Source organism: Populus nigra, chromosome 6 (genome assembly GCF_951802175.1).
Source record: "Populus nigra chromosome 6, ddPopNigr1.1, whole genome shotgun sequence".
NCBI classification, from domain to species: domain Eukaryota; kingdom Viridiplantae; phylum Streptophyta; class Magnoliopsida; order Malpighiales; family Salicaceae; genus Populus; species Populus nigra.
The window spans coordinates 2,729,621-2,756,539 of record NC_084857.1 but is presented as its reverse complement, the minus strand read 5'-3'; the positions used below and the strand labels follow the sequence as shown (position 1 = coordinate 2,756,539).

Sequence of the window (26,919 nt, the reverse complement as noted above, 5' to 3'; positions counted from 1 at the left end):
CATGCTCCAGTAACTTTTGTTACGGAAATGAGAAGACTTTTACGTAAAATTCATTATTTCTATTTCATATTCAGTGATAAAGTCATGGTGACTTCAAGTTGTTGTGGATAATTCCTCTCTTGATACCGTTGAGTGGATTGATTGCAAGGTAGGCTGCTGATATCATATACTTTGAGTTTGAGGGAAGAATATGGGTCAAAATGATTGCATTTACTGTTTTTTTTTTAAAAAAAAAACATTCAAGATAGCTCGGCTGTAGCTTACTTCCAATTCCTAGCGCTGGTCCCGCCCCTGAAGAAAATCTGTGTTTGGAATTGTTTTTTATTTTTTTTATTAAAAAAATATTTTTATATTTTTAAAAAATTATTTTTGATATTAACATATTAAAATAATTAAAAAATATTAATTTAAAATAAAAAAAATTAAAAATAAATGATCTAAGACAGTATTTGATATTGTATTTTGAAAGCACTTTTGAAAAAAAATAAATTTTTTTTGTTTTAAATTAATATTTTTGATGTTTTCATATTATTTTATGTACTAATATCAAAAATGATTTTTTTAAAAATAAAAAAATATTATTTTAAAATATTTTAAAATAAAAAACACTTTAAAAAATAACTGTTATCACACTTTCAAACATCATATTTAAAATTAATTATCTTATTTATTATTATGAAACTTAATCATAGTGACGGAGACAAGGACTAGTGGCGTCCTGGTTCCTAATAATAATAATTATTATAATATGTTCTCATTAAATTAATAAAATTTAAATTTTAAAGTTAAAAATAGTTAAACTTGGACTTTTCAACCTCTAAATTTTTTTTTATATTTTTTACCTAAAAATAATTTCTGGCTAATGACATTGCCACCTGGAAATGCTAACCAACAGAAACATTTCTCAAGTTATATAATAATATATGTTTTTGTGGTGTCAATGTATTTTTTTAAAATAATTTTTTTTTTATCATAATTTTTTTATTTATTTTTTATTTTGATGTGATGAAATTAAAAATAAATTTTTTAAAATAAAAATATTATCTTAATATATTTTTAAATAAAAATATTTTAAAACTCAACCGCTGTTACAATACCATCCATCATCATAATATATTATTAAGTTATCTCAATTTCATCTAATATTTGTTAGGTAAAATGAAAATAAATTTTACATGATCAATAATTCATAATTGTATGTAAAATTAAAAATATCATATTAAAATATTAATATTGATCATTCAAATTCTAAAATTACTTAAAAATAGGTCCACGGAGTCTATAATTAAATCTGAAAACAGTTAAAAAAAAATCCTAAAATTATATTAAATTAGATCCATGTGTGTGTGTTTGATACTCTTTGTTATGGTTTTATATTATTTTTACTATTTAATTTTTTTCTCATGCCTATATTTTTAATTTATATAAATACTACATACAACTAAAATTAAAATAATTATATTAAAATTCAACAAATTATTAAATTTGATCTTTGCTGTTTTTTTATAGGGGATTCTTGGTTACTTTCTTACATTATCTTTTGATTCCACGTGGAAAAGAATTCATACATTTTGACAAACTCTTTTGATATAAAAAAATGACATTTTAATTAGAAGATAAAATAAAATTTTTTATTCTTGTCTATCTTTTTATATTTGTCTTATATTTGCATGTATCTTTGAGCATGATTCATAATTGATTATATTCAAATTTTATTTATATATAAATTATAAATTTTTTATTTTTATTTGTATTTTTATATATGTTTCGCATTTGTATGTATGTTGTGTGTGAGTGAGATTCATAATTGGTTCTGTTTAAATTTATTTATATATAAATTATTGATTATATATATTCAAATTTTATTTATATATAAATTATAAAATTTGTATTCTTGTCTATCTTTTTATATTTGTTTCACATTTACGTGTATCTTGCGTGTGAGTGAGATTCATGATTGGTTTTATTCAAATTTTATTTATATATAAATTATTGATTATATATCCATAGACACACATGCATATAAAATATTAATATAAAAATGATGATAAGTTGTTCAAAGGTATTTGTAAGTATGGTAATAGTTGTTTTTTAAAGTGTTTTTCATTTAAAAATACATAAAAATTATTTTTTTTATTTTTTAAAAATTATTTTTGATATTAGTAAATTAAAATGATATAAAAATACCAAAAAATAATATTAATTTAAAATTAAAAAAATAATTTTTTTAAAAAGCACTTTAAAAATAAAAAACAAACAGCTACAACTTCAACATTGCTAAAAGAAAACAAAAATCAAGAAATAGATTGACAAAATCGTATCAATTTCAATCTACAATCTAAGAATGGAAAGCTATGAGAATCCATAGGCAGATCTAGTGATATAAAAATAACGCCCATCATGCGCATGTTTTCAATCAAATCAGATAATCTCAGGTGCATAAATAATCCTGAAAATATACTAAAAGCAGATAATTCCTGTGACTGAATATTTTACTGATTGAAACAGTAATTAACAAAAATATGCCTAAGTTATTTACAATGAAAACCAGCTGGTGAAAGACGATGGTCAATGCTCTTGAATAAAACATAAAATTCAAACACTATTCTCATTGCTTTTTCTCTCATTATATTTCTTCAAAACAGCCCTGCACCTTATGAACCTGCCAAAAAAGCATCTACTTATTGCCTCTTCTATATCTATAGACATATATATTACATATAAAGAAAGAACGTCTTAACCATCGAGTAAATCCCACAAGGGGAAACAGATAGCTTCAGTTGGGACAACCTGGCATGGTACTAAGATGACAGCAGAAATGAATCATATGATCATGCCGGTTGATCTTTTCTCTGCAATTTATCAGGACGAGGGATGGCAACGGGACAGGACAATGGTGGATCTTGATCTTGCTCGTTTCAAGCAATATGTATGGCAGAGAATAGTTGCGTGTCAAGAGTCCGGCAGTGTTTTTTGCAATTTGAAATAGCTAGGCGAACACTCAAAAAAAGAAAAACAGAATACATGTTATAGTAATAGACATTTCTGAGGGAAATTTGATATCTAGTGGCTGTAGTTTAGTGGTAAGAATTCCACGTTGTGGCCGTGGAGACCTGGGCTCGAATCCCAGCAGCCACACTTAAATACATTTTTCCTTTTTCTCTCACACTAGCATACAATTTTTTTTTTTCTCGTCTGCTACAGCTAAAAATGTTAGATAGGAAGAGAATTTACCAGTCCACGTGCATGCTCCTCGTTTGCTTTGTAAATTAAAAGAAAATTTATTTATTTACCCCCCGGGCAAGGAGCAGCAATGAACAAGATTTTCGGCAGGAAATAAACTTCACAGCTTGATGGGCTTCTCAAAACCTGAATCAACTCCTGTTGTTAGTACATTCACCAGCCTCTTTCAGAAAGTGTAAATTGCATTTGTTAAATATATCAATAAAAAGACAATCATCAGACTAACAGTAAAAAGCATTGCCTTCCAATAACGAAAACATAACATTATTCCAAAGCTCCAGAGATGATGCTACTGCAGTTCGTTAAGCAAACATAAAACATCTCTCTCTGAATAAATAAATGCCTAATGGACATTCAAAATTTTGTGTGCATAAAAGACTCGGGATACAACACAAATATAACAATTACTGATGATAATTACTGCCATCAAGTACAAAAAAAAAAAAATATTGATACTGTTTTGCTTTTCAACATGAAAACTGCAGCGCCAAAATAATCACTGAAGTAAATCTCCCTTAATTATCGAATCTTGTTAAGGACCAACCAAATGGTAGGTTCAAAGTCCATCTGGGCGATCAGTCCAACTCAACCATCCACAATATCGACGGGAAGCCATGGTCAAGTGCTGATTATTTATGCTTTTTTTAACAAAACATGTCTTCACTCTACAGGTGCGGGACAGACAAGCCATCATAAAAAGAAAACCTGCATGATGAAAGATGTCGAGTTTTTGCAGGAATGACAACCGTCAAATTTAGAAAACCCATGAACACAAGAAATTCAAGATCTCCAAAAAAAAGGGGGGGGGGGGGGGGGGCGTGAAACATAACATATACAAGTACTTCTACTAAGCAGAACGATCACTCTGGAAAAAAGTATCTGAAGCACCACACAACTGCATAATTCAAAAAGCCTTTTCTTTTGCCATATTGAACATGAGCACACATATGCAGCCACTATTCTCATGTATGTCCTAAATGAGAACTGCTGTGCATGGGTGGGTGGGTAAATTATGTTCAAATAATTTCAAAGAATTGACCTTACGATGAAACAGCACAAAACAACACTGGCTTCAATTTATGCATTTTGCTGGACTTGCCGATGTATTTGCACCATCCAGTCACTATAACCACTGGCACCCCCAGTCTGGTCCTCCACAAGATTTGTGAGAAGAAGGTAACCTTCTCTGGGCTGTTCACCTTGTCTTACAAGATTGCAAAGCTGATAATATGAAGGATCACTATCTCTTAATTTCTTAAGTAGCCCCATTAGCTTTCTTGACATCTCAGTATCATGCTTACCGAGAGCAACCTGGTTAGCACAGAGCATAAAAGGACCAATTACAGTCTCAAAATGAAGCAGCTAGTAAATGAAAGGTCAACTATAGAACAGTTAAAAAATTAATCTACAAACTAAACAGCGGCTTATTGTCCACATGCTAAATTGGGCAGACATTTTTGGATCTGCATACACACATTGAAGCTCAATTAAAACAAGGTCATGTTAAACCCTCAAACCAATGTTGAAGATCAACAGCATCCCTTTACACAAAATGGTAAATAATGCAAGCTCGGAATGATTGTGAAGAAAGGGCATGACGTAACTTAAACTGAGATAGAGACAGTGCACACACCTTGGAAAACTCAACAGCAGCATCTTGTCCAAGTAAATTCATTGCTACATCAGGTGAAAACATTCTACCAAACCATACAACAAAGCGAAAACCGTCATCATATACATAAAGGCCTCTGGAGTCTAAGCTCTCGGCTGTCAATGGTAACCGTTTTATGATGTTTTTGAATTCGTCAGCTTGTGCAGATGGCTGTATAAATTAGATGGGAGATCGACCATTAGTGCAATGCAAAAATATCATCGATACTGCTGAATACATGAAGTACTTTTACCTTCAAAAGATATTCATCTACTCGTATCAAGCTAGGGTACAAAAGCTTCAACATTGTTTTTACAGGTAATGCCATCATAGTGAATCCTGCTGCACAGCGATCGTCAAGTTGAACATCAGCATACCCTCCTCGAAGAGCCGCTGATTTACAAAGTGCCAATCCATACAAAGGCAAAAACTTCAGAGCTTCTGGATATATCATCCTGCCTCCCAAGCGATGTTGCATGGCATAGAGATTTCGGTATTCTCTAAGAGCTTTCACAATCCTCAACTGTACAGAGCTTCGTGCATCTTCCAGCTTGTGGGACAATGATTTCTCGATTGCTGCAAATTAATTAACTTTGTTAGAAGAATCATAATGCCCCCTTTATCCCAATATCTAAAATCAGAGTTATCAATGAAATATGTCCAGTTCAAACTCACCTAGCCTGGCAAACAAAGACACAATAGCACCAGCATCAGCCTGGCGATACATCTCCCCCAAATCTGCAACTACTGGCACTGCTGCTGTGTGTACTCTGATACGCCTCTCTCCACAAGAAGCAGTGTATCTTTAGACAGTTAAGAGAACTTCCATAAACCTGTTCTTTCATACTCAATAACCTTAATGTACCATATTTGACTACGAGGAAAAATATATCCAATATCTCTTTTCTCAATATTTTGACCACCTTGGATGAATCAGCAAACAGCAAAGAGAGAGAGAGAGAGAGAGAGAAGGAGGGGGAAAGAGAGAATTGACTCTTGGGTGATAAAACAAGTGGTCAAATTAGGAAATGACCTATGTATAACAAAATATCCTATTAGAGTTCATAGTTATAAAAAACAGAAGTGCATTACATGTGTAGATGCAAAATTAGCTTTATATAATTCTGCTCAAAAGGATACAGCAAAGCAACTTGGAAATATACTGTTTTACTTGTAAGTAATGTCTCTTCAAGTGATAACTGTGCCCCATATGCTTTGTCACAGTCAACAGCTGGAAGTGCTAATAAATCAGTGGACCTTAGCATGAAGTTTCCATGGTAAGATGTAAACCGGATACCTGCAAGCATAGAGCAATAGAAGATGGTGGGGGAATCAACTTCCTATCCATCGACAAAACCAAACAACAAAGAATATGTATTTGTATTGTTTGTACGTGTCTGCTCTAAAATATAGAAGGTTGTAGAAGAACCGTGAAAGGACAAACCTTTTCCACATCTTATGCGCATGACAGCTTCCCAAGCAGTTTCTCTTGTAAGATCTCTAGCCAACTCATGTCTCAACTTCTCTCCATGAGTGGCTGATTGGAAACTTGGATAGTAATATATCTGCCCTCCAGAGTATTTTGCTAGAGCTCCTGTAAAGGGAGATGAAATTAATTTATAACAATTGTTAATATTTAGTCAACATTGTAAAACTGTTGGAAGCATCATTTAAGAACAAATGACCAGGATTCCAAATCTGAAGATTCACTTTAAAATTAATTAAAAAATGTTTCATTACATAAGCACTAGACACTCACAGCATAGCTATGCACAGGCGTAAGGCATATCAAAAAAAAGGAAAAAATGAGACCCTCTGTATAACAAGTGTCAACCTATCTAAACAACCCATAGATGCACCACACTGACTCTTCAGCTAAATAGCATAGAAACCAGAAGGTATGGAATTAGAGAACTGTGCTAGCACCAACAGTGCAGAATGCCATTAATGAATTCATCAATCTCTGTTCGCCAGAAGAGCTAAAGCTCAAATTCATTAGGCAAAAATTCTAAAACCACATCTCATACTCGAATATAACTCCAGAGAAGATTGTGTGTGTTGATTTTTTTTTTTAAAAAAAAAACATCAGTTCTCTTACTATAAATAAAAAAAACCAACAGTAAACATTTAAAAAAAAGAAATTGATTGATTAGGAAAATATAGGAGATGCAAAAGAAGTTTTGTTGGCCCCATCAAAGTAAATCATATAAACAAGCAAGATTTATTTTCTTTTCATTTCATTTTTTTCTTTGGCTGATAACAAGCAATCTAAGATAAATATTGTACCTAAGGAGGCTATATCAGTGTATTTATCACTGAAGGCATACACATTAACTCCTATCTGGTACTTGGTGCATTCGGCAGCCATGTTTTTATAGAATGGATCTTCTGGAATTCTTAAAGCATGCTCTTTATCAGTTCCATAAACACGAAGATCATCTCCACGCAACTTCAAACGGCCAACACCAAGAGATGGAATCGTGTTCTGAAATATCAGCAATTTCCCACCAAGCTGGCTCTGCAGAGAGACGGAGGTATTAATGAAAAATGAATGGATGACCAAAATACTTGAGTTGAGAAAGTAACAGCAAGTAGCAGTTACATTCCCAGCAACAGCAAACTAAGTGAGATCCTAATAAATATCTTATGAAGGTGACCAAAAGGAAGGTGAGCACAAGTGTCTACTCAAAAACAAGTTTAAGAATATAGGCTGACACATATTAGAGTTTTAATCAAAGTTGGTTTCTAAAATGAAAATATTTTCATCCCTGCAAAAAACCAACATTATCTCTCCATTAATTGAACAGGAAAGAAACAAATAATATCATAAGGCCCAAAGATCATAACTGCTGTCAAGTTCGGTCAGCTCAAATCATTGGTGAACCCCATTACCCTCATCATCAACTTGTTTTCTGCCGCTTTTTCAAGCAATTTCTTGCCCAATAGGAACTTGAACAGCGTGTTTGACTATTAAACACCAAACCAACACATATATAAATTAAGTTATGAACCATGAGAATGAATAACACACCATAACCATGAAAGTTGCTTTTACAGCAGGGCCAAGAGCAGACTCCACATTCACATTGTCCTGAAACATGGAGGGTAAGCTATCAAGAAAAGCTTCCACCACAGATCTTGACTCGGACAAGTTAACAAGGAGATCATCAGGCAAGGGAACAAATATGTCATCAAGATCTGAGACCACCATCATCTGAGGCTGTGTTAATGATGACTGCACCAAAAAATCTCACAGACATCAGCTAATTGTTAGTGGAAAGAAGAATAAAAAATCTCAATAGCATAAGCTTTCATCTGATCACACAGCAGCTAACCTTCATGTTGTAAAAATGTATTGTGCTGTCAAAGGTGATGAACCCAACCTGCGTTCTGGGGTAGCCTGGTAACTCATCCAAACAGGACTTAATAGTTTGGGCCACAACCTGCATAGGGACATTAAGGTGAATGTACGTTTTAAATTAAAGCCAAGCAAGCATACACACAAACACAGCCCAATGGTAGCCCTAGTTCTCAGGTCAGGCCTCCCTCAAAATTACCCCAAAAAAGAAAGGGTGAAAAGCCAAATATATATTTTGAAAAAATCAATTAGAAGAATCAATAGAAAATGGCCAATACTTATCAATCAGTCATGCTATGAAATCACTGCTTTTTAAATAGGATTCTTGCAAACCTTACTTTCACTTTTTTATACTCTTATCATTTCTCTGACAAAAACCATATCTAAATCATTCCCCATTATCATGGGCCACATATGTAAAACATTCCCCACAATTCTGACCCAAGACTTTATGAGTCATGCCTAAGAGAGCATCCATTAAACCACTTGAAGTGGCCATACTACACAAATTCTAGAATCCACAAAGAGGATGTAGCAGTGATCTGGAGGCTGACCGATAAATGGACTGCATAAGACTCCTCATATGCATGCATGTCATAAATGAGACAGAACAGCATCCAAATTTATTGTTTGAATTTAAGAATCTGCTGGTACAGACACAAATTTAGTCCTCTGAGGCAAGAAGCCATGGGGCATTATCTGAGAGAACTGACTTCAATAACAACACTTCTAACAAATTTAGTATTAAAATGTCAACCAGAAAGAAATATAGATGTATTTGGGCATTAGCTGCAAGAGCTTACCTCAATCATACCACTTCTAACTGCAGATACTGAAACGTCAATGAGAAAGAAAAATAATGGTGGCATTGGAGGCCGCACCATATACTCAGTCGGAGCAACAAACTCCACACTACCCTTTGTAAGCTCAGGTCTCTGGTCCAAATCAATTCTTCTGCCAGTGGCATCTAGCTGAGCAAAATAGTTTCCAGGAACTGAATATGAGAGTTAAACCATGTCAGCAACTCCATTAGCAAAAATAAATAAATGAAGAAGCTAGAAAGAAAACATGTGCAGCCATATATCAAAATTGAAAAGTGTCTCATGCTCAGAAAGGGGGAAATAAATTTTAAAAAATTCACAAAAAGGAAGAAAAAAAAACGGTTGTGAAATAGCCATTAGCCAGTGCATTTTTTTCATTTTCTGCAATTACAGCCAGTCTTCAAAGGCCAAGAAAAGAAACATCAAGGAGAGAGTGGCTAAGTCATAGTTAAGAGTTCCAAATACAGAAGAATTGATGCATTATGCACGCTGGCTAGCACAGTTTTTCAATTCCCAGTCTTAGAATTCATGGCATTTTACTTGCATATATTGAAGACATACTACTCCCAGTAAAGGACCACCTAAACAACATTAAAAAACAACAGTTGGGTGAGGTAAGCCCAACAATAAGCTGGAAAGCTAAAAACCCCAGGATACAAGATCACCAATGATTATACCAAATGAACCAGAAAAAAAAACATAGTTTTCCTTTCACATTACAAATAAGCGGCTGAGTTGTATGAATTTGAAACTGGTCATTCAAACAGCACATGTAGAATTCATTGCCCACAATTTATTGTCATATTCCTTGCAAAGGTGTTCTAGAAGACTAAAATCTTAAAGCATATAGATAGTATCCACATTTAGCCATCGGCAAAATCTAACAAGATACATGTGGACTCAGATTGCGAACAGATTCTCTCTATGACACTACCATAAATATCATATCAGTTTCCTTTAGAACGTACTTGAGATTTACCTTCATTAAGCAGAGCACAGATGTTGCAACACCACTTTCTTCCAGAATCTGTAAATGTCACATGGGGATTTACATATGTGCGACATCTTCTACAACGAATAATGCCAGTTGAGACAAAATTAATTACTGGCACCTCCTCCTGAATAAAGGAACAACAACGAACAAGTCAGATTAAAGGATATCAGACAAGCAGTAAACAAAGCATGTCCAGATTGTCAGTTGAATTCAATTTCACAGACACTAACCCCATCAGGAGCTTCTGCAAGCGGGCAAATAACTGCTCCAAGAGGAAAATGCCACCTTGAAAGCAAAGATTGTGAACTTGGTACAGCAGAAGTGGTAAGCCGAAGATATCTAGGATTGCAATTCATGGAGTATGCATCTCCCAATGAATTTGGCTCCACATCACCATCCAATGGCCTCGATAATGCTTTTGGATCAAGCCCTGAATCAATTGATCCAGGAACAGATCCAACAGAGAGTGAGCTGAAGTCTTCTGCCAACCCTTGGATGCCTCCTATAGGAGGTGCAGAGCCTGGATGTTGGATTTGATCCCTGGAATGCAATCCAAAGGGGGTGCCTACTGGTGGAGGTTGAGCAAAACCTCCTTGGTGAGGAAGAAAGGGGGGAGGTGGTGTTGGTGTGGGTGCTGCATAACTTCCCTGTTGAGCTTGAAAGGGGGTCATTGGAGAAGCTTGTGAAATTGCATTTGCCTGCTTTACATATCCTGGCAAGGATGGCTGCAAAGTGGCCCTAGCAGCGGAATAAGATGAGTCCATACGTGGGAAAGATGGCTGAAAATTCATCCTGGATGCAAAAGACGATGAATCTGATGACAATTGAGGAGCATTCAAACTTGATGGAGGAGATCCCATTGGCACTACAGGTACTTGTGGCTGTGGATGAAAGGAAGCTGGAGATGGTAATTGACCTGCAGGAGGCTGAAATGGTGGTTGACCGATGGGTGGAGCTTGGGTAGGTGGAGCTTGATGAACAGAGGGAAATTGCGGTGTTGGATAACGCTGGAAGGGGGGTCCGCTGGTGGGTGGGACATATGCTGTTGGTGAAGAAGCCACGGAAGGATCATTAAACCTAGCTGGGGGGTTGTTAGGTCTGAACCCAGAAGCTTGTGATCCAGCCACAGGCCCAGATGACATAGAAAGCATGGTGTTTTGGGGAGGTTGAGCAGGGGGTCTAAAGCCCAAGGCCTCTGATCCCACCACCGGGCCAGATGCTAAAAATGGTGTAACTGTAGGAGGAGCAGCAGCAAATGGTGAACCAGTCACAGGATTTGGACGGCCAGGATTTTCAGTCCCCATGATTTTCAACAAAATAACTTTATCTGCCCAGGATGATTATGTTTCCATAGCCAAACCTGCCAAAACAAGTAGTTGAAGGTTGTGATAATCAAACAGAATCACAAAAGGCAGCACAGCTAAAATAGAAGTACATCGCACTTTAGAAATGTTGAAGAACAAGCAATGCAGTTGATGAAATTTAGATGCATCAATCAAAGTCAGACAAAACCGGAAGACCAAACATCTATGTCATGCAGCACAAGAGGCCATGCAAAGAGTTATTTGAAATACTGTAACCACTGCATATGGGAACAACTGCAAATGACAAATTTTGGACTAATAATCTTGCAAAGAATTGATTGATCCAATTTTCAAATTTATAGAGATGGATGTGAGATTTGCCTTATTTTATAAACTATAGAGAGAATTAATTAGACTTCCTTATTTGCGTTTGAGTAATTCAGATAGTTGAAAGTATGATGCTTTCTCCAATGAGTGATTCCTTTAAGTCTATTGACGTGAAGCTAGCAATGCTTAATGTTTGTTGATTCATAGTTTACAAGTTTAGATCTGCATTTCAAATCCTGAACCCCTGAACCCCTTGATCCTACAACCCTAAACCTAAAATACATCATCTAAAGACTTTCCCTACGCTGTCCAGCATCAAAAAGGGCACAGCAATCCTGCATAACATGAAAGAAACACACTGCCATTAACACAACCAAACTGAAGCATGATGAAGAAGCCAAAAAAAATTATCCTATGGCATAAGAATTACTTCGACAAGCACAAAGTTTTTACTTTTTTACTGACTGTCAAATTCCACTCCACCCAAATACTCCAAATGCCACTTCTCAATATGATATTATGGTCCGTCACATCCCCAACTGAATAAATGCATAGTCAACGAATCCTGCACCATGATTAGGGATAACGACCACTCTCAGGAAATATTAAAAGAAAAAACTATCCACGTGTCCCAGAAATCAAACAATGCAGCAAGAAACGACTCACTTTAATGTATTAGATTCAAACAGCTTTTAAAGTATGAGCTCTTTATTTTCCTAGTCCCCCACCAACCAAGTTTATGTTAAAAACCATAATTGTGCATTCTTGTTGCTTCCATCTCTTTACTGCAATTGTTTTACCTCTTCTCTCTTTTACTAGATAAATGAAAAATGTTTGGGTTATCAATAGTTCATACTAAGTACTAACATAACATGTTCTTGCCTTTTCCTAATGATTTCTTAGTAACCTGGCATACTTCAACATGCATCACGTGATGGGATACTCAATAGTGACTAATTAAATCAAGATATCCAGAGGTAAGATAGTAAAAAAATCTCTTTCTAACAAGGATCACGTTTCCATTAGCTACACGTACAAGTTGGACCAGATTCTTGCAATGGAAGTCATAAATCTTGTAACTCGTGATTATGCATCAAACCTACGATCTCAAAAGCCACATTCCCATCGCCCACTTGGTTAATAATTAAAAAAAAAAAGTTCTAGCAGATGAACACTCACGCCCTAATATTTGCTCCAGCTTCGTAATTCAGACCTCAATTACATAAAAACAAAAGATAATTAACGAGTCCAACTACATTAAGATACCAATAAACATATGCCATAGAAAGTTCTGCAAGAATTACATATCTTTCCTCGATTAAAAAAACAGCACAGTTTACAAATCAGAGCAAGAATTGCACGTTTCTATTTGTAATTCAATTCAAGATCACAACAATACACACTTGAAACCACAAAAACAAACTAATAAATTGCTATTAACGGTCAATTACTTCACATCTTTCAAAAGACCCAAAAGCAACCACCTTTTCCAGTTCCACTAGAAATTTCAAAATTAAGTGACGGAAATAGAGATCCTTACCGAAAAATCAAGCTTTCGATCGCAATGGAGGGCAGTTATCTCGATCAAGCAGGATTCAAGCACCAAATCCGCGATGCTGGAGAGAGAGAGAGATAGCTTGGATCGAGAGATTGTGAGAAGGAACTCAGGATAGATCCAATAAAAAAAAAGAGGGGAGAGGGAAGAGAAGCGCAGAGAAGACAAGAAGGAATTTCGAATTTAGAGAGAGAGAGGGATAAAAACACAACTCATGCGAGAGTGTGCATTAGCGATGGGAGACTGATTTGGATTTCCGAACCCGAATCGGGTTTCCAAATTTTTTTCCCCGAAAAACAAAGTCTTTTTAGCAAACCTGCAATTTAGTCCCTCGCCTATCTACTAATACTTAAATCGATTCTAAAACTAGAATTTCTTTCAGTTTATTTCTCAAAGTATCAACTTTCCTCGATTGATGAGTCAAAACCGCGATATATTATTTAATAAATTTGTAAATAGACCCGATTGGGGTTAGCCCAGGGTCAGTTTTTGCTTTATGAAATCTGTGCGTGCAATTTATTCAGCCAGCATAGTGCTAATAAATACATTTTTTAACAGGAAAAAAAAAAAAAGGGAGGATCGGGATTTCATTAATGTGAGAGAATTAGCCTCGTGAATCACTATTTACACCTTGAACAAGTTGTCAGAAGTAAAATGCCCACAAACTAGTCTAATGAAAACATAAAAAAAAGGGACAAGAGTCTAGAAAAATCATCCTCGTTAGAATAATATTTGAGAATATGATAATGAGTAGTATTTTTATTTTAAAATGTATTAAAATAATATTTTTTTTAATTTTTAAAAAATATTTTTAATATTAATACATCAAAATAATCTAAAAATATAAAATAAAATTAAAATTTTACAGATTTGTATCACGTTCATAAACAGTACCTGCATCAGGTCAACCTACGTCATGGGATTGGGTTCGGCCTTCATTGCTACGAATTTCACTGCCTCTTGTTACAGTTTTTTTGAGCGAATCAGGCCTGCGAAATTTGGGCTGTGGACTGCACTCGCAGAAGCATGTACTCGAGTCTTCGAAAGACAAATACTGCCCACAGAGATGCTAACGAGTACCAGCCCAAAACAGGCTCTATCAAAGAAAAGTCCAATTCACACTCAGACAATAAACAAGAAAGTCTTGAGCATATCTATGCCAGCTCATCTCACTTCACATCACTTATTATTTTAAAAATCATGTTCACCTGTTCAGTACTTTTATCTATTTTCATCTTTTCTTGTTTGAAACTGTGCTGAATATTGATTTTTAAAATATTTTTTATTTAAAAATATATTAAAATAATATTTATTTATTTATTTATTATATTAATACATTAAAAAAATTTAAAACACCAAAAACATTAATGCAGAGCTAAAACAAATTGAAAAGTATGGTCAAAGAACTTCGGAGATAGAATTCTTGTTTTGGCATAATAAATAAAAAATTTTAAATAATATATCTTGAAAATCGTTTTGAAAAGTAGCACCACTTAGAAAGTCCTAGATTATATATACGATTTGAGAGCTATAGTGTCGTCTGCAACTTTTTTGGACATTATTGTTCAATACTCTAAATGATACGGGAAATTATTGTTTTCTCAACATATATTTTACTACAGATTACAACAGTAATTCATAATGATTTTTTTTCAATTTTTTTTTTTGTTAATTTTTTTTTTCTTTTTTTTTTCTTTTTTCTTTTCTTTTGTAAAATTATCTTTTTTCAACTTTCTTATTTTTTTATATATTTTTTTTCCAAAATTTTTTTTGTTGATTTTACCTTTTAAATATTAACCTGGTTAAAATTTTTGCTTTGTAATTTCTTTTAAAAAAAAATATTGTGGATTGCTACGATGTTTTTCCACTTAGTTTTTCTATTTTATTTCTTTATTTTTCAGAATTATATTTGTCGATTTTTTTAATATTGAGCTGATTGAGAATTTGGTTTTGTAATTTTTTTCTTTAAAACATTGTTGATTACTACAGTGTTTCTCCGCATGGTTTTTTTTCCTCCAAAATTATCTTTATTTTATTTTATTTTTTAATATTGAACTAGTTAAAAATTACAGTTACAATATGTGAGGAAAGCATTATAACTTTTTTTGAAAATTACTGTCCATTGCTACAGTGTTTTTTTCCATATGGTTTTTTTTATAATTTTTTTCAAATTATCCTTTTTAATTTTATTTTTTTAATATTGAGTTGTTTGTGAATTACAATTACAAGTTATTACAAATAAGACTAAATCATATGAGGAAGTACTGTAGCTTTTATCACAAAACACTGTGAATTGCTACAGTGTTTCCAGCATGATTTTTTTTTTGTGTTTGTTTTGTTATTTTTTTATATAAAATTGTGTCTATCGATTTTTTTTTAATATTGAGCTGATTAAGAATTTAACTTTGTAATTTTTCTTCTTTAAAACACTGTGAATTATTGCAGTGTTTTCCCATGTGATTTTTTTATGGTTTTTTCCAAAATTATCTTTGTCGATTTTTTTTTAATATTGAGTTGGTTAAGAATTATAATTACAATGAAACTAAATCATATGAGGAAAGCGTTGTAGGTTTTATCACAAAACACTGTGGATTATTACAATATTTCTCTAAATGTTTTTTATTTTATTTTATTGGGAAAAGTGTTATAGTTTTCATCACAAAACATTGTCAATTGCTACAACGTTTTTTCTCATGGGATTTTTTTCTTCCAAAATTATCTTTGTTGGTTGTTTTTTTTAATATTAAGTTGGTAGAAAATTTAGCTTTGTAATTTTTTTTTCTTTTTATTAACTGAAAAGCTAAATCATGTGGTGAAAGCACTGTATCTTTCTTCACAAAACACTGTAAAATTGCTATAAATTATTTTGTTCAGTCTTTAAGTTTTGGATCGCCAACACAATTTTTTTTTCATTATGAAATATTTACTCTATTATACCTTTAATTTCTATTACTTATCTAGTGCTGGTTCACAATTATAACACTATCAAGTATATTTATTTTATAAATATGTGACAGCACGTGGACATCTCATCTCGTGATATTAACAAAATAAGTTCAACTACAGCTTTATCGTTTTTAATGGTATCCATGGATAAATAAAAACGATTCCCCTGGAGATAAGGATACCGTTATCATTATTTAATTCCAAGATAAAAAGATTCCTGGTAGCTAATTAAGGTGTGTTTGTTAGTGTAATTTAGTATTTTTTTAAAAAAAATGATTTTTTAAAAGAATATATTTTTATTATTGTTTTAATGTTTTGATATTAAAAATAAATATTTTTAAAAAATGAAAAAATTAATTTAATATATTTTTTTAAAAAAAAATCTCAAATCATTATCAAAACGAGTCAGGTGAGGTCTCTTCTTGAGTGACGTGAAGTTCCCGTGACTTTTGACTGGAAAAAAAAGCAAGTTTCTTGTAGTGAGGAACAGCCAATCGTGGGTCCAAGAATCTGACCCGCGCTTGCAGCTATGCTCATGACAGAACCACCGTCGACGTCAGTAATCATCCACGAGGATATGGTCGGCTACGACCAATCTTACGTGCGCTTTTCTGCCGTGACATGATTGGACTGGGCTCCGGAGTTATTTACAAAGAATATGAAAATGAAAAGCTTTGTCTTCTCAATTTATTTATTTGATTAGAAATACTTTAAAGTTATCACATTTTCATATATTATTTTGATATTTTTATAAATAAAAAATACTTTAAAAAATTATTACTGCATTTCAAAACTCCCTTTAGATAAGTTTGATAATACATATTATTAAATATATGTTTATTTTCAGTGTTGTGTTTATTTTTAATGATAAATCTATCATTAAAAACAAAAACACAAAGTAAAAATATAAATTTTTTTTTTACCTTTTTTTTTTACTATGAATTGTTGTACATCTCATCAAGTGCAAAAGCAGAACCATAAACAATAAAACCTTAATCGGAGAAAGCTTACGTGTTCAGCTTTTAGAGGGGCCGGTATCTCATATTCTGCGTCGTTTGCTTTTTCTTTTTTTCAGAAAACAAATTATTTTGGTTGAGAATAAAATGTGCACAGGTGTCTATCTGTCCTGGTGATTTGGAAGGGAGACTGAAAACTTTTTAAACTTTGGATGCCGAATCTTGCTTTCTTCACGGTTGCTTCATTTGTTTGTTTTTTTTTTTAAAAAAAATAATTTCCTTTTGTTTCGTGTTTTTTTAAAACCTCGGTTTTATTTGTTGTTCTTCTTTATCATTTTTTTATTTATTTTTATCATGCATTACGTAATAGAGTAAAAGATAGTTTAAAAATAAAGCTATTAAACCTAGTTTAGTATGTAATTTAGATCATGAGTTTGATAAATTAATTTGTAGAGCTAAATCAATTAAATATATTATCATCTCGATATTAAAAAAATATTTATATATCATCTTAATTTAAAAAAACACATTAAATTTTTTATTGGTTTTTATAACATACTTCGGTTTGGTTTTTATATGATTGATTTATTATGATTTGTTTTTTATAAGATTATTGCAATTTTGTTATTCAAGTTATAAGTTTAATATATTAAATTTAATCAATTTAATATCTTGTTCTCTATACTTTTTTATAATGAATATATAATATTTGTATTTATTTTTTCAAAACTAGACCATGTTTTTATAGGATATTCATTTGTCTTTGGATTCACGTGTTTGAAAAAAATTTTTGTCATCTAGCTTTTTATTTTTATCATTTAATTTAATATCTTGGTTTTGAATTTTTTGTGTCTTGGAAAAATAATCAAGTTCACAAAGCAACACCTCTGAGTAGTATTATATTATATATATACTAAAAGGAAGCAGTGTTTCTATGTATAAATGATATAATTATAAATATTGCTAATTTTATATGACAGTGATACAGTGATGATAAAAATGTAGTTTTCAATTTTTTTATAATATAGAAAAGAAGTTCTTCTTGTTATTTTTTATTTGTACTTGGATTTTTTATGATTTTACACTTCCTATTTACCACCTTTTTTTTTCTATCTTCATTTTGTGTAATATTTTTCTAGTTAGTTTTTTTTACACTATTTTCTATGAATTTTTTATTTATTTATTTTTATTTTAAATATCTATCACTCTACACTTTACCTACCTGTACCATTATTTATGCTCTTATATTTATTCCCTCACAATTTTTTTTAATTCCTTTTATCTACATTTTTTTTATAAAAAAAATACTATACAAGGATCAAGAAAATAATATTTAAATGTAAAAATTGCAATATTGTTCAATTTTTATGTTATTTTAAAAATCAGTTTGAGATTTTATATATTTTATTAACGCATGTGATATTTATTATATTCTATCACTTTTAAGTATTGATTTTTTAATTCATGATTATATATATATTTTTTATATCAAAAAATATTTAAATAATACTCATATATTAATTATTTCATATTATAAAAAAAAATTGACATATAATAAGATAAGTTAAATAAACACGTTATCACGTGATCCTGACACTTGTGACATGGCTTGCTTGTGGAAAGCCAGTATGGTAATAAGACGTTTATTTTATTGCTGTTCAATGCAAACTCTAGCTGATTTTCGAGATTTGGGGAAAACTTTTTATTGTTAATATCTTCACGCATTTCTCTATTTTAGTTGATCTCAGTAATTTATAGTTTTGAAATCTGGATTATTGATTCGGGATCCGGTTGATTGGAAGCTGAAATCAGATCGGAATAAATAAAAAATAAAGAAAAAAAAAACTTGGTTAATCCGGTCAAAAACTTGATTGCAACCCGTTGATATTTTTCTTACTAAAACGTCGTCGTTTTGATTTTTTTAAGAAAAAAATTGACTTAAATAACCGGTCAAAATTTAAAACTCGAACTTTAAACCAAATCGGCCACCAATTCAGGTCTAAAAACTATGCAGTAATTGTGGTAATGTTACTTGCTTTCCCTATTCTATTCACTTAATGTTTCCCGTTGCCCGAGATAAATTTCTAGCATTTGGGTTTTAGGAACATTTTTTATTTTTATTTTTATTTTTATTATATATTATTTTAAAATATTTTTAGTTTAAAAAATATTAAATTAATAAATTTTAATATGCTATCAAGGATAAAGAAAAGAAAAAAAACTAAAAAAATTATTCTAATCAGATCCCAAGCACCCTTCATTCGCGCACAAGAAGTGATTCCATGCCATGTTAGCGAGCGCTATTGCCGGGTTCTCCACGACAACCACACTGCATCAACTGTTTTTGTAGACGAATATTGCATCAACTTTTCTCTCTCTCTCTCTCTCTCTCCACTGCAATTATTTTAAAATCAAATCTTCGAATTCGAAGATAGAAAGACAAGAGATCTCGGCAGTCCCTTGGAAAGTCACCCAGGCATGGAGATAGCCCGTTCTTGTCGATCGAGAGTGGAGTGATTTGGAATTTTAAAGAGAACGTATATCTTTTTATAATTGATTTTCAAGACAATGTTATTCACTCTGTCGAATCTACAACATATTAGTATTTAATTCCAAGCAATTAGATTACAAGGTCACTCGGAAAGCTTGTGAATTTTATCCAATACAACCTGAGTTTATGTTATAATTTATCAGGGGTGATTATTTTCGGTTCGGTTTTTACCTATAAAAATAACAAAATAATTTTTTTAAGAAAATAAAAACCAAACCGAAATAGGTTAAAATTAATTTTTCAGTTTCATGTTTATAAAATCAAAATCAAACCAGTTAGTTTTTAAAATATTTTAATCAGTTTAATTAGTTTTTTCTACAATTTAATTTCTTGTTTTTCTCAATTTATTTATTTATTTTTAATTTTCTTAGTTTAACTGAATTTTCTGCCACCATCATATCATGCTTCCTGTATCTCGCAACCAAAAACAAAGCTGCCCAGATGCATCCTCAACATGTCACTTGCATATCAGGATCACGCGACTTAGGTTCCTAGAACAGTCACATCCCATGAGAGACAGGTAGAAGACATGTTGCCCGGAAAAGATGTAAAATAAATTTATTTTCGGAGAAAATTTCTCAATTTTATTCCAACTGTTTCTAATTTCTTATTCAAAACACAGTAACAAAACGCCAGACTGATAATTCCGTGAACCTGATCCAAATTATCAAACCAGGTCCCACAAGATGATCACAAGGGACACCTCCTTATTCATCATAACCCTACACGTTTAACTCACCTCCACACGACATCCCACTCCCTCGGGACGTACAACACGTGCTTCACCTACCCATCCAATCATAGATCACCACGTAGACTACATGATTTTCCAGATGGCAGAGCACACCCAGCCATCCGCTATCTCGTACATTTCAATTCGGTCCCCAACCCTTCATAAATCCCAACTGCATCATGCATCGCAGTTGATGCGAGGTAATAATATGAGATCTCCACTCGCGTTGCCATATCTACCTGCTTTATCTCTCATTTATTCCAAAAATATTCCTGATAAATACAATTATTATTTCAAAAATCATTAATTTTTTTAAAAACTAATTCATTAAATAAAAACAAAAGTTTTAAAAACCACACAGCATGTGTAATATAATTTTATTTTCTATACACATTCATCGATACACTTTCCCTTAGATGGGTGGGTGGGTGGGTGGGTGGATATTTTAATAAATATTAAGAAAATTAGGCGGCATGCCTATAAGCGCATCTTTGACGGGAGAAATCGATGGACGTAACTCCCCATTCTTAAATAACCTCCTTTGTTTAATGGTTGGAAAATGTTTTTATAAAACAATATTTTTTTAAATGATTTTTTTATTTTAAATGAATATTTTTTTAATATTTTAAAATTATTTTTATATACTAATATCAAAAATAATTTTTAAAAAATAAAAAAATATTAATTTAATATATTTTTAATAAAAAACACTTTAAAACATATCTCCTTCATCAACCCCTGTAAACCTTCCACCATAAAGGCCGCCATATTTTCACATTCCCAAAATGCTCTCACCACCCGCACTGTTTTTTCCACCACACACCACTACTTAAGAGATCGCACACGTTACCCAAGTTACATATCACCTTTGCTAGAAAATCAACCGGAAAATGTTGGAGCCGGTGAACAACGAGAACGAGGAGGAGCTTTCACTGCTGTCTCCGAACAGAAATGGTGACGGGTCATGGCGGTTAAACTTCAACTGTTATCAGTTATCACCAGAACACAAAGAGAAAAAACCGCCTCGTGGAATCCATGATTGCTACGGAGTTTTAGGTAATTCCAAAAAAAATGGTCAATTTTATTTTCAAGTTTGGCGTTTTATGTGTCCTTTTTTTTTTATGGGTCACAAACAATTTGCTTGCTTATTTTCTGGGATGTTTTTGAATGTTTCTGTCTAATTAAGTTGGCAGTAAGTGTTTGGCCTTAGCTATGTGAATTCACTATTGAATGCCGCTGAGGTTGGTATGGAACACAAAATTTGATGGGTTGGTTTTTGTCTGGAAGGATTTTATTCATGTAACTTCAAGTATGAGGTTTTAATGGCAAACTATGACAACGACTATTTTCTTTATTTTGATTCAAGGGAGATTTGAGCCCTCTGGGGCGTTAATATACCTGAGTTAGCTTTGGTCTTGCTAAATCTTGTACTTATTAATTCATTTCCCATCTTTACAAATGTGTGCGTGGGCGTGTGTAATTGAAGAGTTTAGAAAAAAACTAATCTGGGTTGTTTGTTATGTGTTTTTTTAATGTAAATACATGCATATTATATTCTTTTTTCCACTTCTAGCTTGTTTATTACTATAATAGTTAAAAAGTGATTGGATATGGTGGATTGAATTGATGAAGAACTAATCATAATTTATTGGCAAGAGTTTATTTTAGTTATCCTTGCTTCCATACCACCCTTGTTTAAATCTGTAGGTAGATGCAGGTTAGGTTGATAATTTCATGAACTAGAGTCGATTTCAAAAAGCTTTGGCAAAGCCCTTCCTTTCATGATAAGTAGTTGTGCTCTGGATAATGGTATATTGCATGAGACAGAGAATGGATGAGTCATGTCTTGGTTATTTCGCTTGATGGCTTTAGGTCCTGAAGATGATGTAGCTGAGTTCTATCAGCAGCAGGTGGAGATGCTCAAGGGCTTCAATGAAATGGATGCCTTGGCAGAGCGTGGATTTATTCCTGGAATGTCAGAGGTTTGTGTTGGCTTTGTTCCCTTTGGTTCAGGGTGTGACTGATGGTTTAAGCTGAAATTGCTGCTGCTGCTGCTGTTGCAGGAAGAGAAGGAAAATTTGGCTAGAAGTGAGACCTTTGCGATTAGAATATCTAATTTTGCAAACATGGTTCTTTTTGCTGCCAAGGTTTATGCATCTGTCAGAAGTGGTTCATTAGCCATCATTGCATCCACGTTGGACTCTCTTCTTGATCTTCTGTCTGGCTTTATCCTGTGGTTTACTGCATTCTCTATGCAAACACCAAACCCTTATCAGTACCCCATTGGAAAGAAACGCATGCAGCCATTGGTCAGTCCTCTATCAACAATGCTCATGATTTCGGGTTGGATTTTCTAATACGAATGCAATAAACTCTATCGTGATCTTGATGCTGTTTTGTTGCTAAGTTTTTCCTGTTTTTCAATTTTATTATTGCTATGCGTCTGAATAATAGTGGGCATATTTATCCGTTCTGTGTGTTAATATGAAAAAAGGTGTGTGATGAAATAATAACTTTCTCAAACTTTCATATGCAGGGAATTCTTGTTTTCGCCTCTGTCATGGCAACTTTAGGATTGCAGATTATATTGGAATCAGTACGCACATTGCACTCAGATGTAAGTGGAATTGATTGAAATTTACAATTTCTGAATGTTTTCAGTTAATGAGCACCACACTTTCATTGGGAAGGTAGGAACTACTGGGTGTACTTCTAAGGATTATGCATGATCATATCTCTCATTTCTTCTACTGCTCGTCCCAGGAGAATGACTTTAATCTGAGCAAGGAGCAAGAGCGCTGGGTTGTGGGCATTATGCTATCAGTGACCTTGGTTAAACTTGTGCTGATGGTTTACTGTCGCTCCTTTACTAATGAGATCGTCAAAGCTTATGCCCAGGATCACTTTTTTGATGTTATTACTAATATCATAGGCCTAATTGCTGCACTTATGGCTAATTATATGGAAGAATGGATGGATCCTGTTGGTGCAATAATTGTAAGTGATGTCTCACTCTCTCTCTCCCCTACCTGTTGTTTCTAATATCATTGGGGTAGCTCAATTCTATTTGAATTCAGCATTATTATCTTACATAATGGAGCTACAGAACTAACAATAGGGTTATCTAGAATAGTTAAACCCATCTACACATGGTCATTCGACTCATTCCGGTGCTTGCATTGCAATCTGAGTTTTGATTCTTTGGCAAATGCACCTGAATCTATCACTTCAATTTAGCTATTTATTGGATCTTGAGATATTCAACTCTTACAACTGAGGATAACATTATAGATGAGTGCAACTATCTGAACTTTGCTGCTTTCTTCTGTTTCTATTAACTCACCCCCTTTGGACTTCTTAGGCAACGGGGCATGCAAACAGACAGCATCAAGATTTAGAGTTCATAGATGCGGATTTGAATCTTTCAATTTGCTAGTCTTGTATTAAAGATCAATTTAGTGTTACGAAAAACCTATTTCTTAACTTGCTCGAGCTGCTTGTGTTTAATAAATGTGTTTGATGTTGGCACAGCTGGCCTTGTACACCATTCGCACATGGTCAATGACTGTGTTGGAGAACGTGAATTCTCTAGTTGGGAAATCCGCTACACCAGATTATCTACAAAAACTCACATACCTATGCTGGAACCATCATAAGGCCATTAGACACATTGACACGGTTCGGGCTTACACCTTTGGGTCTCACTACTTTGTCGAGGTTGACATAGTCCTGCCTTCGAGCATGCCCTTGCAGGAGGCTCATGACATTGGAGAATCTTTGCAAGAGAAGCTCGAATTACTCCCAGAGATTGAGCGTGCCTTTGTCCACCTTGATTATGAATACACCCACAAGCCTGAGCACGCTCAGTCACACTCATAGTGGCAAGTGAATATGGTCTCCTCATTACCACGTTGTGGTCTGTATTTTGCGTCACCTTCTAACACGATTCACCGTGATCCATGCAAGCTAATCCATTTGGAGGAAAGTGATTGCTGACAGGGTTGCATGCAGGATGGTTGGTAAATTAGTAGTATATTCCACTGGCCCATGGGTTTTCAAATTGGGAAACTTGGAAGCTCTTAAATTTGGAGAATATAGACAAATCTAGTACTGCTGTTTAGTGCCAGATTCTCTATTTGAGAATCAAGGATTTGTATGGTATATCCAGTCGGCCTACTTTATCCATGTGCTGATCTTTGTATGGACGAGTTACCTGATTCTAAAACTATGAAAAATGAGGTTCTCCTATTAGCCAAGTGTGGAGCTTTGAAATTGCTATTTTTTTATTCTGTCACCAGTTGTGGCTCTCTCGGACAAAATATTTCCGTGAATGCTTTTTTAAAACTTCTTTGGGAACGTGCTGTAAAATGTTTTTTTTTTTAAAATTAAAATTTTTTTTTTACTAAAATTTAATATGATTTATACATTTTAGATCTTTTTAATATATTAATATAAAAAATAATTTTTAAAAAATAAAAAAACATTATTAATATATATTTTAATATAAAAAATTATTTAAAAAATAATTATTATCATACTATTAAGCACATTCTTGTTTTGTCAGCCCAAATTGGCAAAACGGATTCCTTACAAAAGATGGTGGCTCCCCATCTTGTCATTCTGAATTCCTTTTTTTATCTAAAATTGGTCCAATAAAAGTGTTTTTGTTTGTGCTGTAATTGTTATGGTTACGATTAGAAAAAAATAATTTTTTAAAAAGTATTTATTCCATGGTTTGATTTTGCTATTTTGAATATGGTTAAAAGTATGGTTTAATTTTATTATTGTTATAAACATGTTTGGTTAAATTTATAGTTTTTACACAGAATAACAAAAAAAAACATAAATAAAATAATTATTTGTGTTGAGAGAAAATAAAAATTTTGTCCATATAAACACTTGCAAAATAATAAAAGCACTCGGTTACAAACACTAGTGACAATCTGTGTGAGAGAATGGATGAGGAGTGTGTGTGGGTGTGTTTGCCACACTGAAAGCGCGAGGAGGAGCACTGATTTTTTGAGAAGAGGGTAGCTGTGGAGGAGGAGAGCTCAGGGAGATGAATGTGGAGGAGGGGAGACGACCGTGATGTTGAGGACAGATAAGACTAATTAATTTTTTGGTCAAGGTTGCAGTGTTTTGTGAACAACAGCCACGACAAAAGCAACTTGCACTTGCTTTGCTTATCCTTCATTCCCAACGCAATTTGTGTGGGCTTCATGGAGTTTGAAAACGTGAGTAGCTGTTAACCAAACAGCTTGAAATAATAGAACTGCAGGAAGCTTGAACGCTCCCATGTAATCAAACAGGTTCTAAATATTCTTTGTTGCTGTATAAATTATGTTTCCTCCATCTGATTATATCATGGGCTACTTGCATATTTGATTTGTGTTCATTCTTTGTTCCTTTGACAAGGTATCGTTGCTGCATGAACAAAAGTGGTAAGCCCACCGATTATCCTCGTATCTTATTTTTTGATTTTAAGAATGAGTGGTTGCTTTTTCCCGTTTGTGTTTGTTTTTGTAGAGGCAAAATGTTTTTTTTAAAATAATATTTTTTTTTGAAAGTTTTAATGTATCGATTTTAAAAATAAATTTTAAAAAATAAAAATATTATTCTAGTATATTTGTAAATAAATAACAATTTAAAAAGCAATACAAGCTATTATCCTTACAACCCACCGTGAGCGTTGATAGTTACTGGTTAGTATGTCTCATTACTTCTCTTGCCCGAACAATCACTTAGCTAGTGTTAGATTATTATTTTATATATATATATATATATACACACACACACACACACACACACACACTAGGATATGCTTTTTTTTTTTTCTAATTTAAACAGATAGAGATAAAATTTATTTTATGTGTCTCCATATTGTTTTTCCAACCAAACACATTTTATTTTACTTCGTTTGCATCTACTTTTTTTAGTTTAGAACATTAACTGAGCATAATTCTTATATTAAACGGAGTTTAATGATCGATCGGCGAACATGGTTCATGAATAGAATTCTACGACGAGCACGCGACTTTGATTGCAGTGACTGGGGGTGGAGACGATGGGTTAAAGCTTGAAAACAAAGAGGTAGTGGATTTTACTAAGCTCCAGTGTGTATAAATTAGCATATTAAAATGATAGAAAAATTTAAATTAAAAAAAATTAAAATCAACATTGAGCTACTCGGGAACTAAACCAGCTCTCGAAGGATTTATTAATGGATGGTGGACCTACATCGTTCGACACTTGAACTTTTGCGTGCGCAGCTCCGTGGCCCATTAATTTGTTGTATGTTTAATGGGCCACAGAACGACGATGGTTTTCGGACATCTCTGGTGGTTAATAAGATCAAATATTGAAGTTGTATCTACGTTTGTGGCGTAGTGGTCCTGACAAGAATTATTTGTATCTATATTCTAGGTTTGAATCTTAAAATATATGTTTGTTATTTCACGATGTCTTGTCTGTCTATTAGGT

At 33.1% G+C, this 26,919-nt stretch overlaps 2 protein-coding genes and 1 non-coding gene across 6 annotated transcripts; 2 read left to right on the top strand and 1 right to left on the bottom strand.

Moving 5' to 3' along the window:
- The first annotated feature begins 3,066 nt into the window (after positions 1–3,066).
- On the top strand, positions 3,067–3,138 carry TRNAH-GUG (transfer RNA histidin (anticodon GUG)). Its single transcript has one exon. It is a non-coding gene; the product is annotated as a tRNA-His (tRNA).
- Positions 3,139–3,465: 327 nt separating this feature from the next.
- Positions 3,466–13,532, bottom strand: LOC133696487 (protein transport protein SEC24 A-like). Of its 4 annotated transcripts, none has more exons than XM_062118681.1 (15): positions 13,239–13,532; positions 12,152–12,263; positions 10,298–11,427; positions 10,053–10,191; positions 9,056–9,246; positions 8,230–8,337; positions 7,926–8,129; positions 7,181–7,412; positions 6,339–6,488; positions 6,035–6,191; positions 5,570–5,697; positions 5,148–5,470; positions 4,877–5,065; positions 4,283–4,554; positions 3,466–3,948 (listed from the first exon to the last, which is right to left on the bottom strand). In XM_062118681.1, exons 3-14 carry the CDS (start codon positions 11,369–11,371, stop codon positions 4,321–4,323), a joined length of 3,129 nt encoding a protein of 1,042 aa, XP_061974665.1. In that variant the 5' UTR covers positions 11,372–11,427; positions 12,152–12,263; positions 13,239–13,532; the 3' UTR covers positions 3,466–3,948; positions 4,283–4,320. The 4 variants fall into 4 exon arrangements, with proteins under 4 accessions (XP_061974665.1, XP_061974664.1, XP_061974662.1 ...); XM_062118680.1 differs by having other exon boundaries at positions 4,288–4,554; XM_062118678.1 differs by having other exon boundaries at positions 3,466–4,554.
- A 7,641-nt stretch (positions 13,533–21,173) lies between these two features.
- LOC133696223 (metal tolerance protein 11-like) lies at positions 21,174–24,695 on the top strand. Its single transcript, XM_062118340.1, has 6 exons — positions 21,174–21,495; positions 22,312–22,421; positions 22,503–22,748; positions 22,976–23,056; positions 23,203–23,436; positions 23,971–24,695. Exons 1-6 carry the CDS (start codon positions 21,330–21,332, stop codon positions 24,316–24,318), a joined length of 1,185 nt encoding a protein of 394 aa, XP_061974324.1. The 5' UTR covers positions 21,174–21,329; the 3' UTR covers positions 24,319–24,695.
- Positions 24,696–26,919: the final 2,224 nt, after the last annotated feature.

Excerpts from the sequence above, each read along its gene's own strand:
- LOC133696487 (XM_062118678.1), bottom strand. The coding sequence starts at position 11,371 with ATGGGGACTGAAAATCCTGGCCGTCCAAATCCTGTGACTGGTTCACCA. Across the intron at positions 10,192-10,297 it reads TTGCAGAAGCTCCTGATGGG|GAGGAGGTGCCAGTAATTAA; the intron begins GTTAGTGTCTGT and ends TCCTTTATTCAG. Across the intron at positions 6,192-6,338 it reads GCGCATAAGATGTGGAAAAG|GTATCCGGTTTACATCTTAC; the intron begins GTTTGTCCTTTC and ends CTATGCTTGCAG.
- LOC133696223 (XM_062118340.1), top strand. The coding sequence starts at position 21,330 with ATGTTGGAGCCGGTGAACAACGAGAACGAGGAGGAGCTTTCACTGCTG. Across the intron at positions 23,057-23,202 it reads TACGCACATTGCACTCAGAT|GAGAATGACTTTAATCTGAG; the intron begins GTAAGTGGAATT and ends TGCTCGTCCCAG. Across the intron at positions 23,437-23,970 it reads ATCCTGTTGGTGCAATAATT|CTGGCCTTGTACACCATTCG; the intron begins GTAAGTGATGTC and ends ATGTTGGCACAG.